General features: G+C 36.8%; 1 protein-coding gene and 1 long non-coding RNA gene across 3 annotated transcripts in view; one reads left to right on the plus strand and one right to left on the minus strand.

Annotated features, from left to right (window-relative positions):
• Positions 1–19,117, plus strand: part of LOC692894 (notch-like protein) — a 105,220-nt gene that overhangs the window by 33,678 nt on the left and 52,425 nt on the right. The window contains exons 25-41 of the mRNA XM_021347059.3: positions 568–711; positions 856–930; positions 1,550–1,627; positions 10,908–11,090; positions 11,182–11,382; positions 11,724–12,014; positions 12,094–13,254; positions 13,381–13,716; positions 13,805–15,067; positions 15,221–15,526; positions 16,236–16,550; positions 16,662–16,979; positions 17,076–17,387; positions 17,469–17,780; positions 17,861–18,172; positions 18,253–18,567; positions 18,732–19,046. Of these exons, the coding sequence (XP_021202734.2) occupies positions 568–711; positions 856–930; positions 1,550–1,627; positions 10,908–11,090; positions 11,182–11,382; positions 11,724–12,014; positions 12,094–13,254; positions 13,381–13,716; positions 13,805–15,067; positions 15,221–15,526; positions 16,236–16,550; positions 16,662–16,979; positions 17,076–17,387; positions 17,469–17,780; positions 17,861–18,172; positions 18,253–18,567; positions 18,732–19,046 (6,237 nt within the window). The remainder of the gene's footprint in view (positions 1–567; positions 712–855; positions 931–1,549; positions 1,628–10,907; positions 11,091–11,181; positions 11,383–11,723; positions 12,015–12,093; positions 13,255–13,380; positions 13,717–13,804; positions 15,068–15,220; positions 15,527–16,235; positions 16,551–16,661; positions 16,980–17,075; positions 17,388–17,468; positions 17,781–17,860; positions 18,173–18,252; positions 18,568–18,731; positions 19,047–19,117) is intronic.
• Positions 263–9,588, minus strand: LOC134199519 (uncharacterized). Of its 2 annotated transcripts, none has more exons than XR_009974039.1 (2): positions 9,457–9,588; positions 263–705 (listed from the first exon to the last, which is right to left on the minus strand). It is a non-coding gene; the product is annotated as an uncharacterized LOC134199519 (long non-coding RNA). The 2 variants fall into 2 exon arrangements; XR_009974040.1 differs by lacking the exon at positions 9,457–9,588 and adding an exon at positions 1,504–1,973.

Consider the following 19,117-nt stretch of genomic DNA (forward strand, 5'->3'; position numbering starts at 1 on the left):
TTTTTGTTGTAGTATTTATTACTTTTGACTTCTTTGTTTTCTTTATTTGAGTATAGATTGTTTGTGAGCTCTCGAGTCAATGTCGCTATGACATGTTCTTCTCCAAACGAGGCTTGCGGAGAGTACTAAATGGTAGGCAGCGGCTTGGCTCTGCCCCGTGGCATTGCTGACGTCCATAAGCGACGGTGACCACTTAACATCAGGTGGGCCGTATGCTCGTCTGCCTACAAAGGCAATAAAAAATGATAATTACAAAACAAAATTGAATCTTGATAAATTTATTGCTAATTTGTTATATCTAAAGTAATAATGTACTTCAGAAATAGAGCTTTAATTTAATAATTGATTTAGAATTAAAAAAGTCTGGTAGATCGTGTAGTGCACAAAAGCAGAGAAATTAAATTTAATTAATGTCATAAAAGTATTACAATTTTAAAAAGGTTTAGTTGAAAATGTTAAAGCAATGTACTTTTGTGATAACCGAAGTTAAGTTTCGACGTTTTTAATATTGAGATTAAGTTTTATGTGTGTTGTTGAGATTTGTAGTGACATTCTTTTTCAATACAGCTGTAGAATGCAGCGATCACGAGCAGTGTCCCAGCAATATGGCGTGCATGGCTGATCGTTGCGCCGACCCTTGTTCTCAAGGTGGACCTTGCACTCCCGGGCAGTCTTGCACTGTTTTAAATCATCAGCCAGTATGTTCTAAAGGTAAATGAAAACTCAGTGTCATAGCTTTATAGAAGATATAGATCCTAAAAATACTATCTGAAAACGTTTCGTTAAATTTCTAGAGATATTGCAATTGACTTAGCAGATGGAATCATACTAATTAACAATTTTTTTATTGTTTAGTTTGTCAGTGTCAAACCTCATCGGATTGTGTCAGCTATTCAAATTCTGTCTGCGACGGCTGTAATTGTGTTCTGGGTAAGCATAAAATAAATTAAACAGAAATCAAAATAATTACAGTAAATAAATAATCACACAAAACTATGTAGGACACATGGGCAACTAGTATACCTCCTACTCCCACTCGATAGTCAAAATCAGTCTCTGCCTCAACGGATTTTGACTTCCAATAAACTTATTCGGTTCAATACAATATCCACTTTCATATATAACATAGTTAAGCTCTGATGTGGGAATCGAATTCACGATCTAGACCCAATAATCAAAATCGCTAATTACAATACCAGCGAATCAATCAAATTTTTTAGAGTAAAAAAGCGGAGTTAATAAATATATTACAGTTTAATCTCGTATTTTTCTTAAATATGTGTTCTTATGTACATTTTTTCATGAAGTTAATAGTTTTCTACAAAGCGACGTGCGAAGTCTTTTGATGAAGTCTTTGAATTATTGATAAATTTAATGCATATGCAATATTTTTGCAAAATAATTGACTTGATCAAACTTCAAACTCTGCTACATTCCTGGACATACGAAGCTGACTCCGTATTCAATCTGGAGAAACTTAATATATAGGCATTGAATTACTACCTTTACCACACGAGATCACAACATCTGACCGCTACATTTTTAACAGGCGATAAACCAAAGACGAACTGCGCTCATTGCAGACCAGGTGTTCCTTGCGATCCCTTCTCTGGAGCTTGTATGGAAAGTGAGTAACCACAAATAATACAGTTCTAATTAATAATTCATTCACTATTAATTAAATTTGTTTTTATATAATGAAAACTAAACAAACATAACAATCGTCGGTAAATGTAATAAGTATAATTTGTAAAGAATATGTAAATTGTATACTTTTATAAAGTTGCAGCCTTGTTTAATACACCTACAAATCGGTGTTTTATATATCATACATATTAAATGTATTGTGGAACTAGCAAAACTAACTCCAGATGAACTGGGCGTTGCTATTACTTAGTGTATATACCATTTGTCCGATAAAACGCCACAAAATACTGGCTCTGAATTTCTGGCAGACCCGAACTACGTACACACTTGTTTTACATTACATGGAAAACATTTCATGGTACCTTTCTACATTGAAACACTTTGAGACAGTGTAAGTTACTATTTCTTTTACGGTATGCAAAACATATTTAGTTAAAATGGCTTATTTAAAACAGAAATAAAATAAAATTATAAAAAATATTTATATTCTATAGACTTCAGCTGGACTATCCTATTATTTGTACATAGCATTTAGTTTATCTATCTTTTAGTTTTATACTCTGGTGTCGGCTTTTATATTCTATTCTGACATACTTGAAGTAGATTGATGTCTTACTCAAATGTTTATATCATTTAATTTATTTATTTATTATAATATCATATTGTTATGAGCTCAAGAATGCTTCAGATTATTAGTAATAGTTCAACTTAAAAATGGAATTTAATTTAATTTTGATGAAAACGCGTAATGTTTAACTATTTAAATTATTAGGAAGAATATAGAAACGTTGAATTATTAACCATGTTATTATTCCATTCCAATTAACAGATGATCAACCTAAAAATGTCCCACTAACTGATGTCACAAGTACTACAACGAGCGAAGACACCGAAACCTCTACAAAAGATGATTCTTTAAATTATCTTACGTACTCGACTAATATTGACGACGAACAAATTGATACGACATCATCCGACTTAAAACTGTCTACGGACTATCACAATATTATTACTGAAAAACCATCTACATTACATATTGACGATATAGCAACCAAAAGTACACTCGCCGATGATTTATCTACAACGGATTCGTTTGATGAAACTTATCTCACAAAAAGTATAACACGGTCAGGATTAAACGCTACGGCTGATACTAACATTTCCTTATTCAATTACACATCCACAAAGTTCCATACTACTGATAGTTTGTTAACTGACATCTACGATTTTCAAAATGTTACCGAAGCTGATCAAAAGAGCTACGCAACAATACCAATAAATACCGAAAAAATATACGACAGTGAAAAACCTGCGTTTACTACACAAAAATATATAGACACTACAATTAATGAGAAAACAACAATATTCTCCTCTTTAGTTAAAGAGCCAATTAGTAAACCACTTTATTTAGATAAAAGTGATGAACCTGTACAGAGTAGCAGTACAATTCATGAAGAAAGTACCCTTAAACCCAACGTTAAACAGACAACACAAGTTGCTGAAAAACCAATATCAATTGAAAATAAGAACACTAAAACTCCTGAAAATCAAAGAAAACTGAATGGTAATTACACAAACATTGCCGATGGATACGGTCCTGTATCACACTCGGTTAATGAGAAATCAGCAACGAAAATGACAACTCCACTACCAAAAACTAAGCCAACAAATCCATCGGAAATACCATTAACGGCTTCTGAAATTACGATCAATTATTATACAACAGAAGGTAGCAGCGTTGAGAGTACTCTTAGTGAAGAAATTACGTTGACAAATCAAGACACTGCAGCTACAAGTATGAAAACATTAACTTCAGGTATAGAAATGGATACAGGTGTCAATGCGGAAGAGAATAATAAAAGTACTAATTTTTATACTAGCACAATACAATATAGTACTCAAAATGACATGTCTGATAGCCATGAAACTGTTTCAACTGACTTTAAAGTTGCTACCACAACATCACCTACAGTTCACATCATTGACAATCAATCAGATCAGATCAATTATTCAGAAAAAAATGCCTATCAGACAACAAAAAACGCACCTAGCTTAAACCCAACTACAACAAACTATTATCATACTGTCATTACAATGGAAGAAAAATGGGATAGTTCGGAAAATGATTTAATTGAAACTACTACAGAAGCTCAGCTTAAACAAACAAATTATGAATTTAAATTAACAGACACAAATGACTTAAACAAACAAAACGATACTACAACAATACCTACCGGAGGTATAGTAGAATTTTTAACACATAAAGCAACAAAATCAGATGATACTATTGTTACTATTTCAACTGAACCCTATACAATATTCAATTCTAATGAAGAAACAACACATAAACCTGTTCAACCACTAAACAAACAGAAACCCACTCAATTTATAAAATATGAGACGACTACTGAATTTACGCAATCATCAAATGATGATATCAAACAGCTTTCTGAATATCCTAAAGAACAGTTTAATATTTTAAATGAAAGAATAACTACTGGTAGTTCACTGGCTTCTCAAACAGACGCCGAAGGTGTTGAGATTACTTCTTCACTAACGACAATGTCGAAATCAACAATATCAACTCTTGATATACATGAAACAATACCCAATTTAGGTCTATCTACACAATCTGGAAGCTATGAATTCACTTCATCAATACCACAAGTTTTCTCGACAACGAACTCTGACGTCATTTTAGATCAGGATAATTTATTTTTACACCCCAATATAGCCACAATCAACTATAAGGCGACTGATAAAAATGATAATCAAGAGACGACCTCACAATACAATGACAACGAAAACGAATTTCCTCTAACCTCTACGGTTACATATGACAATACTGGAAAATCAGAACCGGCAGAATCACAACATATGCACAGTTCGGATATTAATAAAGTCACGAATGGCAATGAAAATAATTTACTTTCAACCACCTATAGAGATGTCACTACGTCACAGTATGACAGCGAAACTGAGGATTCCAATTCAGAGTCACAAAGTATGCAGAGTGCAACCACTGACCAACCCATTAACATACAAACAAATGAAAATGAAAATAAATTACCATCAACCACATCTATCACTACGTCACATTATGACAGTGAAACTGAGGATTCCAATTCAAAATCACAAAGTACGCAGAGTGCAACCACTGACCAACTCACTAGCGTACAAATGAATGACAACGACAATAAATTACCATCAACCGTCTCTGTCACTACGTCACGTTATGACGGCGAAACTGAGAATTCCGTTTCAGAGTCACAAAGTGGGCAAAGTACAAACGTTAACCGAGCCACCAGCATGTATGCCAATGACAATGAAAATAATTTACCATCAACCACCTCTATCACTAGGTCACATTATGACAGCGAAACTGAGGATTCCAACTCAGAGTTACAAATAACACAAAGTACAACTACTACCCAAGCCACTAGCATACAACCTAATGACAATGAAAATAAATTACCATCAACCACTTTTATCACTACATCACATGATGACAGTGAAACTGAGGATTCTGATTCAGAATCACAAACAACACACAGCAGAACCACTAACCAAGCCACTAGCATGTATGCCAATGACAATGAAAACAAGTTACCATCAACCGCCTCTGTCACTACGGTACATTATGGCACTGAAACGGAGGATTATAATTCAGAATCACAAACTACGCAGAGTACAATCACTAACCAAGCCACTGGCATACAAACTAATGATAATGTAAACAAATTACCATCAACCGCTTATGGTACTACGTCACATTATGACAGTGAAACTGAGGATTCTATTTCAGAATCACAAAGTACTCAAAGTACAATCACTAACCAAGCCTCTAGCATTTATGCTAATGACAATAAAAATAAATTACCATCAACCGCCTCTGTCACTAAATCACATTATGATAGTGAAACCGAGGATTCTGATTCAGAATCACAAACAACGCACAGGAGAACCACTAACCAAGCCACTAGAATGTATGCCAATGACAATGAAAACAAATTACCATCAACCGCCTCTCCTACTACGTCATATTATGACACTGAAACGCAGGATTATAATTCGGAATCACAAAGTACACACAACGTAACCACTGATCAAGCCACTAGCATATATGCTAATGAAAACGAAAACAAGTTACCATCAACTGCCTCTATCGCTACGTCACACTATGACAGTGAAACTGAGGATTTCAATTTAGAATCACAAACTCCGCAAAGTACAATCACTAAACAAGCCACTAACACATATGCTAATGACAATGAAAATAAATTACCATCAACCGCCTCTGTCACTACATCACATTATGACAGTGAAACCGAGGAGTCTGATTCAGAATCACAAACAACGCACAGCAGAACCACTAACCAAGCCACTAGCATGTATGCCAATGACAATGAAAACAAATTACCATCAACCGCCTCTCCTACTACGTCACATTATGACACTGAAACGCAGGATTATAATTCGGAATCACAAAGTACACACAGCGTAACCACTGATCAAGCCACTAGCATATATGCTAATGAAAACGAAAACAAATTACCATCAACTGCCTCTATCGCTACGTCCCATTATGAAAGTGAAACTGAGGATTCCAATTTAGAATCACAAACTCCGCAAAGTACAATCACTAACCAAGCCACTAACACATATGCTAATGACAATGAAAATAATTTAACATCAACCGCCTCTGTCAATACGTCACATTATGACAGTGAAACTGACGATTCCAATTCAGAATCAAAAAGTACGCAACGTACAATCACTAATCAAGTGACTAGTATATATGCCAATGACAATGAAAACAAATTACCATCAACCGCCTCTGTCACTACGGTACATTATGACACTGAAACGCAAGACTATAATTCAGAATCACAAACTACGCAGAGTACAATCACTAACCAAGCCACTAGCATACAAACTAATGACAATGAAAACAAATTACCATCAACCGCCTCTGTCACTACGGTACATTATGACACTGAAACGCAGGATTATAATTCGAAATCACAAACTACGCAGAGTACAATCACTAACCAAGCCACTAGCATATATGCTAATGACAATGAAAATAATTTACCATCAACCGCCTTTGTCACTGCGTCACATTATGATAGTGAAACTGAGGATTCCAATTCAGAATCACAAACTACGCAACGTACAATCTCTAACCAAGTCACTAACATACATGCTAATGACAATGAAAACATATTAGCATCAACCGCTTCTGGTACTACGTCACATTATAACAGTGAAACTGAGGATTCTATTTCAGAATCACAAACTACGCAGAGTACAATCGCTAACCAAGCCACAAGCATACAAACTAATGACAATGAAAACAAATTACCATCAACCGCCTCTGTCACTACGGTACATTATGACACTGAAACGCAGGATTATAATTCGAAATCACAAACTACGCAGAGTACAATCACTAACCAAGCCACTAGCATATATGCTAATGACAATGAAAATAATTTACCATCAACCGCCTTTGTCACTGCGTCACATTATGATAGTGAAACTGAGGATTCCAATTCAGAATCACAAACTACGCAACGTACAATCTCTAACCAAGTCACTAACATACATGCTAATGACAATGAAAACATATTAGCATCAACCGCTTCTGGTACTACGTCACATTATAACAGTGAAACTGAGGATTCTATTTCAGAATCAAAAAGTACTCAAAGTACAATCACTAACCAAGCCACTAGCACTTATGCTAATGACAATGAAAATAAATTACTATCAACTGCCTCTGTCACTGCGTCACATTATGACAGTGAAACTGACGATTCTAATTCAGAATCACAAAGTACTCAAAGTAGAAACATTAACCGAGCCACTACCATATATGCTAATGAAAATGAAAATAATTTACCATCAACCGCCTTTGTCACTGCGTCACATTATGACAGTGAAACTGAGGATTCCATTTCAGAATCACAAACTCCGCAAAGTACAATCACTAACCAAGCCACTAGTGTACAAACTAATGACAATGAAAACATATTACCATCAACCGCCTCTGTCACTACGGTACATTATGACACTGAAACGCAAGACTATAATTCAGAATCAAAAAGTACTCAAAGTACAATCACTAACCAAGCCACTAGCATACAAACTAATGACAATGAAAACAAATTACCATCAACCGCCTCTGTCACTACGGTACATTATGACACTGAAACGCAAGACTATAATTCAGAATCACAAAGTACTCAAAGTACAATCACTAACCAAGCCACTAGCATATATGCTAATGACAATGAAAATAATTTACCATCAACCGCCTTTGTCACTGCGTCACATTATGACAGTGAAACTGAGGATTCCAATTCAGAATCACAAACTCCGCAAAGTACAATCACTAACCAAGCCACTAGCGTACAAACTAATGACAATGAAAACATATTACCATCAACCGCCTCTGTCACTACGGTACATTATGACACTGAAACGCAAGACTATAATTCAGAATCACAAAGTACTCAAAGTACAATCACTAACCAAGCCACTAGCATACAAACTAATGACAATGAAAACAAATTACCATCAACCGCCTCTGTCACCACGGTACATTATGACAGTGAAACTGACGATTCTAATTCAGAATCACAAACTCCGCAAAGTACAATCACTAACCAAGCCACTAGCATATATGCTAATGACAATGAAAATAATTTACCATCAACCGCCTTTGTCACTGCGTCACATTATGATAGTGAAACTGAGGATTCCAATTCAGAATCACAAACTACGCAACGTACAATCTCTAACCAAGTCACTAACATACATGCTAATGACAATGAAAACATATTACCATCAGCCGCCTCTGTCACTACGGTACATTATGACACTGAATCGCAAAATTCTAATTCAGAATCACAAACTACGCAAGTTACAATCACTAAACAAGCCACTAGCATACAAACTAATGACAATGAAAACAAATTACCATCAACCGCCTCTATCACTGCGTCATATTATGACAATGAAACTGAGAATTCCAATTTAGAATCACAAACTCCGCAAAATACAATCACTAACCAAGCCACTAGCACATATGCTAATGACAATGAAAACAAATTACCATCAACCGCATCTGTCACTACGGTACCTTATAACAATGAATCTGATGAGTTTAAAACAGGATCACAAAGTATCCATAGTACAGCTGCGAATCAACATTCAAGCATACAAACTAATGAAACTAGAATACCATTGACCACCCCGATCGTTGAGTCGTACCACAACACCGAAATTAAAGGTTCCCAAAGAGAATCACATAATACACAAAGTACTGATACAACGTATACAGAATCATATGACAGTAAATATGAATTGCCATTGACTACTGCTTTCACCACGTTATATTATAACAGCGAATCTGACCTTTCCCGGACAGAGTCTTTAGCTACGCAAAGAATAGCTACTGGAAAAGACACAAATATAGAATCTAATCAGGATCATTATCAGACAACAGTTGATGCTACAGAATCATTATCAACAGAAAACGTTGTTGATTCATTCACATCTACTGCAGTAACAAATTTAGCCACTTTGATCGACGAAAACGTTAACAAGTTTTCGGAGAGTCAACATTCTACAACTATATTAACAGCACAAGATGAAACCACCTTTAAACCGTATTCTGAAGTCGATTTCACTACAGTGTTTCATAATATTAAGACAGTTGAAAATGACTTTAATGCAGATAAAGATGATGATTATTTAACACAGGAAATATCTACTACAACAGAACCGTCAACGATTGATTACCTGAACGTAAATTATGAAAAAAATAATCCTCTAAGTACTATTCCACCTCCGACAGCAAAACATAGTACGATTTTGAAAAATTCGGAATACGGTCATACGGTAACATCTTCCATGTTGAATTTCAATAAAGAAAAGGTGTCTTCAACCCATACAAGTTCTTTGAGTACGGCAAAAAGTAGTAAACAAACTTCGAGTAGTTTGAGTACTTCGACAGAGAGCTTGTCATCGCGAAGAAAAAACGTTGACATTCCAGCTTGGACTGACTTATCAACTATAACAGATATAACAACTACGACGGAGTCAACTTTGACTGAAATGACGACTAGTACTGACATACCTTTTAATCTTAAATGTAGAGTAAATTCACATTGTCCGTTAAACATGACGTGTCAAGAGGGAACATGCCAGAACCCATGTGATTTGCCTGAGATGAAGTGTGCCCAGAATACTTCCTGTAAAGTTGTCAACCACGCTGCTGTTTGTGTTTGTGACTCAGCTGGAAACAACTGTGTAAGAGGTATGCTTTTGAGATGTTTTGCATACCACGTTTTACCAGACTTCTGTTATAATTAGTTGAGTAAGAGTCAATTGTGATCTAGTTCAAAGCATTATTTGAACTCGAATTTTTACAAATTGAAACTTCTAACTTATGTCTCTCGGTGGGCAACAGTATTAATATTTTCGCGTTATAGGTTCCGGTAACTGCTTCACATTAGAAGGACCGCGAGCTTGTCGATCCATAAAATATACGGTATTTAAACAAAAATACAAAAATTGTGATGGGTAAATTTTATTGAAAAGTGGCCATCTTATCGGACAAATGTGTAAATACAAAAGTAGTAATTTGTAAATAATTTGTAAAGAGTTTTTACTGTAAATAGCACTGTAACATACTAAATTTCATTAACATCTAACGCACTAGAATCATCTGGAACGCCAAAAGTACCAGAGCCGTGTCATTCCGATCGAGATTGTATAGAAATTGAAGCCTGTTTTATGGGACTATGTCAAGATCCATGTGAGTTTGATAATGTTTGTGGAATACAAGCAAACTGCCAGCGCGTAAAACACAGGCCTATGTGTTCCTGCCCTGCGGGCTACGATGGAGACCCTGCAATTAAATGTTCACCTAAAATATGTAAGCTTTAACTCATACTAATTTAAGCAATTACTTATTCATTTTATGTGTCATATGTCTAGAAATAATCTTAACAAAATAATAACGATTAAATTGTAAGTAAGAAGTCGTTGTAAATACTACTATCAGACGAAAATATTAAAAATATGATATTCATTTACTTCAAACATTAAATTACGTTATTTCAAACATAAATTTGCGCTTTCATTTCATTTAATTTTAAAAGTAAACCATATTTTACTGTATGTAGCAAATGTTTATAAGCTTTTGAATAGTACGAGTAAATGCACTATAGAATATTTGTTTTACATAGTTGGATGCACGCGAAACGACGACTGTCAATCTACAGAGGCTTGTATAAATAATGCATGTCAACACCCTTGTGCCATACACAACCCATGCGCACCTAATGCTGTATGTATAAACACAAACCATGGATCTGACTGTAGCTGTGTGGAAGGTTTTCAAGGCAACGGATACGTTGGTTGTGTACCAGGTAAATATAAAAACATACAAAAATGTGTCATGGATCGATCTAATCGAAAGTAACAAACTACGAATTGGAAATAATTCATTTAATTTTCTAGTTGTGGAATCTACATCAGTATGTCAATATAACGAGGATTGTCCACCTGAATTACTATGCGATAGATTAAATAGAAAATGCATTAATCCTTGTGCAATTAACAAATGTGGAGATAATGCTGAATGTTTACCTTCAAATCATGGTATACAATGTAAATGTGCCCCTGGTTTTACTGGTAATGCCTTCCTGGAATGCTATCAAGGTAACTATTGTTTTTGGAAAAAAATATGTAATTTCAATGATTCAGTAAAAGGCAGTGATAGAATTTAAACAGTTTTTTTTGTGTCATGCTTTAGTCTTGTTAAAGGTAGTGACTCATGGTCTACTCCGACCATGTGAAGAATATCATGTTTTAGGGGTACCGTATACCTGCCAGCTTACTTGTAAATGTCGTTGGCGTAATTTGGGCTACCGCCACAGTTTATTTCAATGTTTTTATTTATTAAAAGGCAAAATCAAGGCAAATTTTTTTTTTTTAATTAGAATTATATTGCAAACTATTCAGGCGTAATGCACGGTACATTGAATTTTCGTATGTTTCAGTTCAAGGCTGTCGTTCAGATAACGAGTGTGCCAATTCTGAAGCGTGTATAAATGGTAAATGTGGTTCTCCATGCCGTTGTGGTATAAACGCTGTCTGTGATGTAATTAACCATCGAGCATCTTGTAAATGTCTACAAGGATATACCGGTAATCCACAAATTGGTTGTGAACCACCAACAAATCCATGTAGTCCGAACCCTTGTGGAATAAATGCATTATGTGAAATCGACAACGGAAATCCAATTTGTTACTGTCCGAAAGGCTTAACCGGAAATCCTTTCAAGAATTGCAGTAAGTATAAATAATAATTTATGATGTTAAATTCTTAATCTTATTTGAAATATGTATTTATTTCGTTGAAATATTTTAGTCCCAGAAGGAAACGAATGTGAACCAAATCCATGTGGACCAAACTCAGGATGTCGACTAATAGATGATAAACCAGCCTGTTTCTGTCTACCAAATTACGAAGGGAGTCCGCCAAGAATGCCATGCAAATTACCAAACAATCCCTGTAATCCATCACCTTGCGGTCCTAACACTCAATGTACAGTACTGTCTAATGGATTTTCAAAGTGTTCTTGTTTACCTGGTTATGTCGAAAGCCCGAATACTGTTCGTGGATGTATTGAAGCACGAAACCCTTGCGAACCGAGTCCCTGCGGAGTCGGCGCTCGATGTGATCCAAACAAAACTCCATCTTGTTTCTGTCCAGAAAATACTGTTGGAAATCCATACAAATCATGCGACAGTAACCGTGGATATCTTCCACCAGTTGCGAATGTTCTCTGTCAGCCAGGACCATGTGGACCAAATGCGGATTGTTTTGTTAGTAGCAATAGAGAAGTGTGCTATTGCAAAACTGGTTTTAGTGGTGACCCATATCTGGGTTGCCAAAATCAAATAAGTCCTTGTGCTCCCAACGCTTGTGGACCACGAGCAATCTGTCAAGTAAAGTTTGATGGACAAGCCTTCTGTGTGTGTCCTGAAGGAAGTGTGGGTGATGCTTACAGCATTGAAGGCTGTATTTTACGGGAATGTGAGGTCGATGATGGCTGTCCCACAAATAAAGCATGTATTGGATATAGTTGCCAAGATCCCTGTCCTGGAGTATGTGGGTTGAATACCAAATGTCACGTAGAGGCTCATCGACCAGTATGTTTCTGTGAAGAAGGTTTCATCGGAAATCCATTAATATGTTGTCTTCCACCCGAAGATCAGAAATCAATATCACCATGTAACAAAATACAATGTGGTATTAACGCAATCTGTCAAGAAGTCGGAGATAGAGCCGTTTGCTCTTGTCCACTTGATTTCATTGGTGATCCAACAATAGAATGTAAGCCTGAATGTATGATGAACTCCGATTGTTCCTCGAACGAAGCTTGCATTAACAAAAAATGTATTGATCCTTGTGCATCTGCCAACATCTGTGGAATAAATGCTGTTTGCCTATGTTCAGATCATACTGTTTCTTGTCTGTGTCCCGATGGTTATATAGGAGATCCGTTAACTCAATGTATATACAAACGTAAGTTAATTTTTCCTACCATTAATTTTTGAAGGTGTTTTATATAATAGATTATAATTGTCTGACGTAATACTCAAAAACTTTACTATGGATAAACACATATTTAATTAAGTTTTCTTTTTTCAGCTATAATAATTGTACCAGATAATTCTACAGCGCAGCCTTGTTCACCAAATCCATGCGATCAAAATGCGCCTTGTGATACTTATGGTAACCAGTTTGCAATTTGCGACGCATGTGTTGGACTGAATTCTTTAAATAACCCATCGTGTAGACCGGAGTGCGTTTTGAATTCGGATTGTAGTTTTGATAAATCTTGCTTAAGAAACAAGTGCTTGAATCCTTGCCCTGGTTCTTGTGGTATAAATGCAGAGTGCACAGTTTATAATCACGATCCAGTTTGCCAGTGCGTTAATGGTTTCGAAGGGAATCCATACGAACATTGTAAACCAAGTGTCCGGCGTAAGTACATATTTTATAGCGTATTATTTCTTAGCTTATTATTCATACAACTTGCAGCTATATTAAACTAATAAATTTATGTTTGCAGCTATCACACATGAAACTTGCAACAATGTGCAATGCGGTGCAAATGCAATTTGTAGAGACTTCAATGGTGCTTTAGCTTGCCATTGTCTGCCCGACTTTTATGGAAATCCTTATATTTCGTGCCGACCGCAATGTGTTGTTAACAGCGACTGTTCACCGGAATTGGCTTGTTTCCACAATAAATGCGAAGACCCTTGTACAAATGTGTGTGGCATAGGAGCTTTGTGTAAAACAGTCAATCATCATGCCGTGTGCTATTGTGAATCTGGACAAATTGGAGATCCTTATGTTAGATGCCAAAACGCACCAGCGTTGCCTCCTTCTTTATCTGTATGTGATCCATCTCCTTGTGGGCCTTACAGTCGTTGTCTTGTTTCATCTAACGGTTTTGCAATGTGTTCCTGTTTACCAGGACATAAAGGGATAGCCCCTATGTGTCAACCAGAATGTGTCAGTAATGCAGATTGTCAACAGATGGAAACATGTGTTAATCAACGATGCATAAACCCTTGCCTCGGTAGTTGTGGTGTTAACGCTGACTGTGTTGTTGTTAATCACAACCCAATATGTACCTGTAGTCGAGGAAAATCTGGTGACCCCTTTGTAGCCTGTACTGATATAACAGAAGTGGTGCCTTCCGAAAGAAATCCATGTGTACCTTCTCCATGTGGGCCGAACTCCGTTTGTGAAATTAAGTCGAATCACCCAGTATGTTCATGTCGACCTAACTACTCTGGTACTCCACCGTACTGTAGACCTGAGTGTGTCATAAGTCAAGAATGTCCTTCTAACAAAGCTTGCATCAATGAAAAATGTTTAGACCCATGTACAGGGGCTTGTGGTAATAATGCCAAATGTGTTGTAATTAATCACACGCCGTTATGTAGCTGTTTAGATGGATATAAAGGCGATGCATTCGTAGGATGCAATGCAATTTCAAACGACGATACCGAGACTCTTTGTAATCCTTCACCATGCGGAGAGAACACAATCTGCAATGTAATAAACAATATTGCGCGCTGCTCATGTATTCCGCCCAACATAGGAAACCCGTATGCGGGGGGATGTCGACCAGAGTGTTCATTAAACTCAGATTGTCCGAATCATTTGGCTTGTCTGTCAAACCACTGCAGGGATCCATGTAAGGATCTATGTGGTGTTAATGCGGAATGTATAGTGACTAATCATGTACCTGTATGTACATGCTTTAGAGGTCACGAAGGAGACCCTTTTATTGCATGCAATCGTCAAGAACAAAAACCACGTAAGTCTAATTGAAAGCGAAACTTATTTTAAACTATGATAATTTTTCAAATGGAGTTCCATTCGATAACTTTGAATTTCAATTTAATCTTAAAATAGCAAGGAACATTATTCAGTCCAAATTTAATTAATGAAGACATTTTTCGTATCACAGGAAATCCAGAGAGTCCTTGTGAGCCTTCTCCGTGCGGAGCGAACAGTGACTGCCATATAGTGAGCGGTCGAGCGGCATGTTCTTGTCGTCCGGGCTACTTGGGCGCGCCACCAGCGTGTCGTCCTGAGTGTGCGGTCAACTCAGATTGTCCTGCTACTAGAGCGTGTATTAATCACAAATGCAAAGATCCATGCATAAATAGTTGCGGTATTGACGCTCGTTGCCATGTTGTTGGACACAATCCTATTTGTACGTGTCCCGAAAATCTCTCGGAAGGTGATCCATTCATTAAGTGCACCAGAAAAAGTGAGTCCTTATTATGCCTTAATTTCATGTTAATTTGAACCAATTTCAGCAATAAAATAATTTTGATCTTCTTACTGTTAAACTGGTAAATAATAGCAAAAACTCAAGAAACTGAAACAAATTTATTGATATTTTGAGATTTTCACATATTATTACCATACCCATTCAAATCGAATTACCATGTTCGTATTGCAGACAATAATTTAACATTCGCGGCCCATATTGTCCTATCCTTAGCTATTAATTATAAGATTTGGATACACGATTCTAGATGTTTCGAGTCACCAGAAATTTACTACAATATTCCGAATAAATGTTAAGTCCAATATCCGAAGGCCGAAATACTTATTAAACACGAGATCACACGAATTACTTCTACGATGAAGAAATAGCATCTTGTAAAAAGTAAAAGCCGTAAATATTTATAAATTTGCGTAATTATTGGTGGTAAAGCATATTTCATTTTGTTGAGCTAGCCTGATTGGTACCATACCAACTATTTTTGCCGCGAAGCAGTCACGCGTTTTGGTTTGAAGGATAGGACAGCCGTTATTCAATATAATACAAATTTGAGTGTTACAGCTCACGGACAGTGAAGGTATTAACGTGTTGCCTATGGGTTACGGTAAACACATAAATAACCATTAAAGTGAGCCGTATTGTTAGATCGACATCTCTTAATGCGTCTTAACACTAGATTTTTTTTTAGCCATTATGCCGACACATACTGATCCGTGCTTAATGTCACCGTGTGGACCTTACGCAACATGTAGAAATGAAGATGGACGTGCCATATGCGCATGTGAACCTGGAACTCTTGGAGCACCACCATCTTGCCGGCCACAATGTGTTATTAACCAAGATTGTCCTTTAGCGCTGGCTTGCCTCGGCGGTAATTGTGTAAATCCGTGCATTGGTTCATGCGGATTTAATGCCCGATGTTCTGTGCAAAATCATCGTCCAGTGTGTTCATGCGACGACGGATTCTCTGGTGACCCATTCGCTGGATGCAACCCAATTGAAAGTAAGTACATTTAGCAGCATGTTTAAATTATTTGTGTTATATCAAACTGCTTGCCTTTTTGTCTGTAAATCTTTTTGTACATATAAAATGCATGCTCAAATATTATTTCAGTTTCTAAAGAAGCACCTCGTCAACCTTGTCATCCTTCACCTTGCGGTGCTAATGCGATATGTCGAGAAAAGGATGGTGCTGGTTCTTGTACATGCTTAGATGATTTTTACGGTGACCCATATAGTGGTTGTCGCCCTGAGTGCCTTATGAATACAGACTGTGCTAGGGAAAAATCTTGTTTTAATAACAGATGTATAGACCCTTGTTCTGGGACTTGTGGACAAAACACTCAATGTAGAGTTGTAAATCATGCTCCTTCATGTTACTGCTTATCTGGATTTACGGGAAATCCTCTTCACGCATGTGTTCCTGTTAAACGTAAGAATATTTTTCTCTTCTTTATTTATGTACATTTTTATATTATTTTTCTATCTTTATATTCTATAATCTTTTTACCTTTTATTTCTTATGTAGCTTTTCCGGATAATCTGGATCCTTGTCACCCTTCGCCCTGTGGACCATATAGTAAATGCCGAATATCAAACGGTCATGCTGTATGCACATGTCTTGACATGTGTATCGGTTCTCCGCCTAATTGTCATCCGGAATGTATTGTTAGTTCTGATTGCCGCTCAGATAAAGCTTGTATAAATCAGAAATGTCAGGACCCTTGTTCTGGCATTTGTGGCATTAACGCGAAATGCCAAGTGGTGAATCACAATCCAATTTGCAGTTGCTTAAGTGATTATACTGGCGATCCGTTTGTCCGGTGTTATATTGATGACCGTAAGTCTTTTACTTTTTTAATTCCGTGATTAAATTCGTTTTTATTTAATATTTTTTTCCTAATGATTATGTTTTTGATAGGCCAAATGACGCCGATAAATAATTGTGTTCCAAGCCCTTGTGGTCCAAATTCACAATGTAAGGAAGTAGACGGAGTAGCAGTTTGCTCATGCATTGAAAATTATGTGGGTCGTCCCCCTAATTGTAGACCAGAATGCGTCATGAATGTTGAGTGCTCGGGGAATTTAGCATGTATAGCGGAAAGATGCAGCGATCCTTGTCCTGGTTCTTGTGGGTTCCATGCGATTTGTACTGTTGTGAATCATGTGCCGACGTGTACTTGTGATCATGGGTACACAGGTGACCCCTTCTCTGGATGTTCATCTATTCCTTGTGAGTTATATTTCAAAGCAATTCGATATTAAATTACAATGAAAAACAGCTCGCTTACTGAAACACATTTGAAATTTTAGCAATAGAACCTCAACCACAAAGTCTTTGTTCTCGTTCGCCGTGTGGAGCTAACGCAATATGTAAGGAAAGGAACGGAGTTGGATCATGTTCATGTTTACCTGATTATTACGGAGACCCATATATTGAATGTCGCCCTGAGTGTGTTTTGAACTCAGACTGTACTAAAGACAAGGCTTGTATTAACAACAAGTGTAAAGATCCATGCCCTGGTGTTTGTGGTATGAACGCCGAATGTCGCGTAAATAATCACGCGCCTTCATGTGCATGTCTACCTGGGTACGAAGGAAACCCATTTTCTTCATGTTACATAAGTAAGACATTTAATTAATATAGTAGTCGATTGAATCTATTGAATCGTGTCGGTTGAGTACATACAAAATTTAAATTTTAGGTACCTTCGAAGATCCAGTAAATCCTTGTGTACCGTCACCTTGTGGTCCTTACAGTTTATGTCGTGAAAATAACGGACACGCAATATGCTCTTGTCAGGAACATTACTTTGGTTCACCGCCTTTTTGCCGCCCCGAATGTATGGTCAGCAGCGATTGTATGCCAAATAAAGCTTGCATTAATAAAAAATGCGTGGATCCATGCTCAGGTGCATGTGGCAACAACGCTAAATGTACAGTCGTAAATCATAATCCGTTATGTAGCTGCCCAAAAGATTATACAGGCGATCCGTTTGTACACTGTTCTTATGAAACAAGTGAGTTTTTAAATGATCTTGATAAAAATAACAAAATAATCGTTTAATAAAACATAACTGTGTGATTTAATGAAATAATGCTTAGTAACAATTACAAAAGCTTCCACTTTAACTAGATGTACTCCAGATTTGGGAACAATACAATTTTCAAACACACATTTTAGGACCAGAACCAAAACCGTCAGGAAATCCGTGTATTCCTTCCCCTTGCGGACCTCACTCGCAATGTCGTGTAATAGGAGAGACGGCCGCTTGTTCTTGCCAACTCGGATTTATTGGTCGTGCTCCTAACTGTCGGCCTGAATGTATATTCGATGAAGAATGTCCTAGTAATCTAGCGTGTATCCGAGAAAAGTGTGCTAACCCTTGCGAAGGTTCATGTGGGTCAAACACTAATTGTGTTGTCATCAACCATAAAGCAGTCTGTCATTGTCGTGAGAGCTATACTGGCGATCCTTTCAGTGGATGTTACTTTATAGGTGAGTTCCTAGTAGAGAAAATATTGAAAATATAGAAAATATAAAAATATATTCGTAATTAGGTTTCATTG

This window comes from Bombyx mori, chromosome 10 (assembly GCF_030269925.1).
Source record: "Bombyx mori chromosome 10, ASM3026992v2".
NCBI lineage: Eukaryota > Metazoa > Arthropoda > Insecta > Lepidoptera > Bombycidae > Bombyx > Bombyx mori.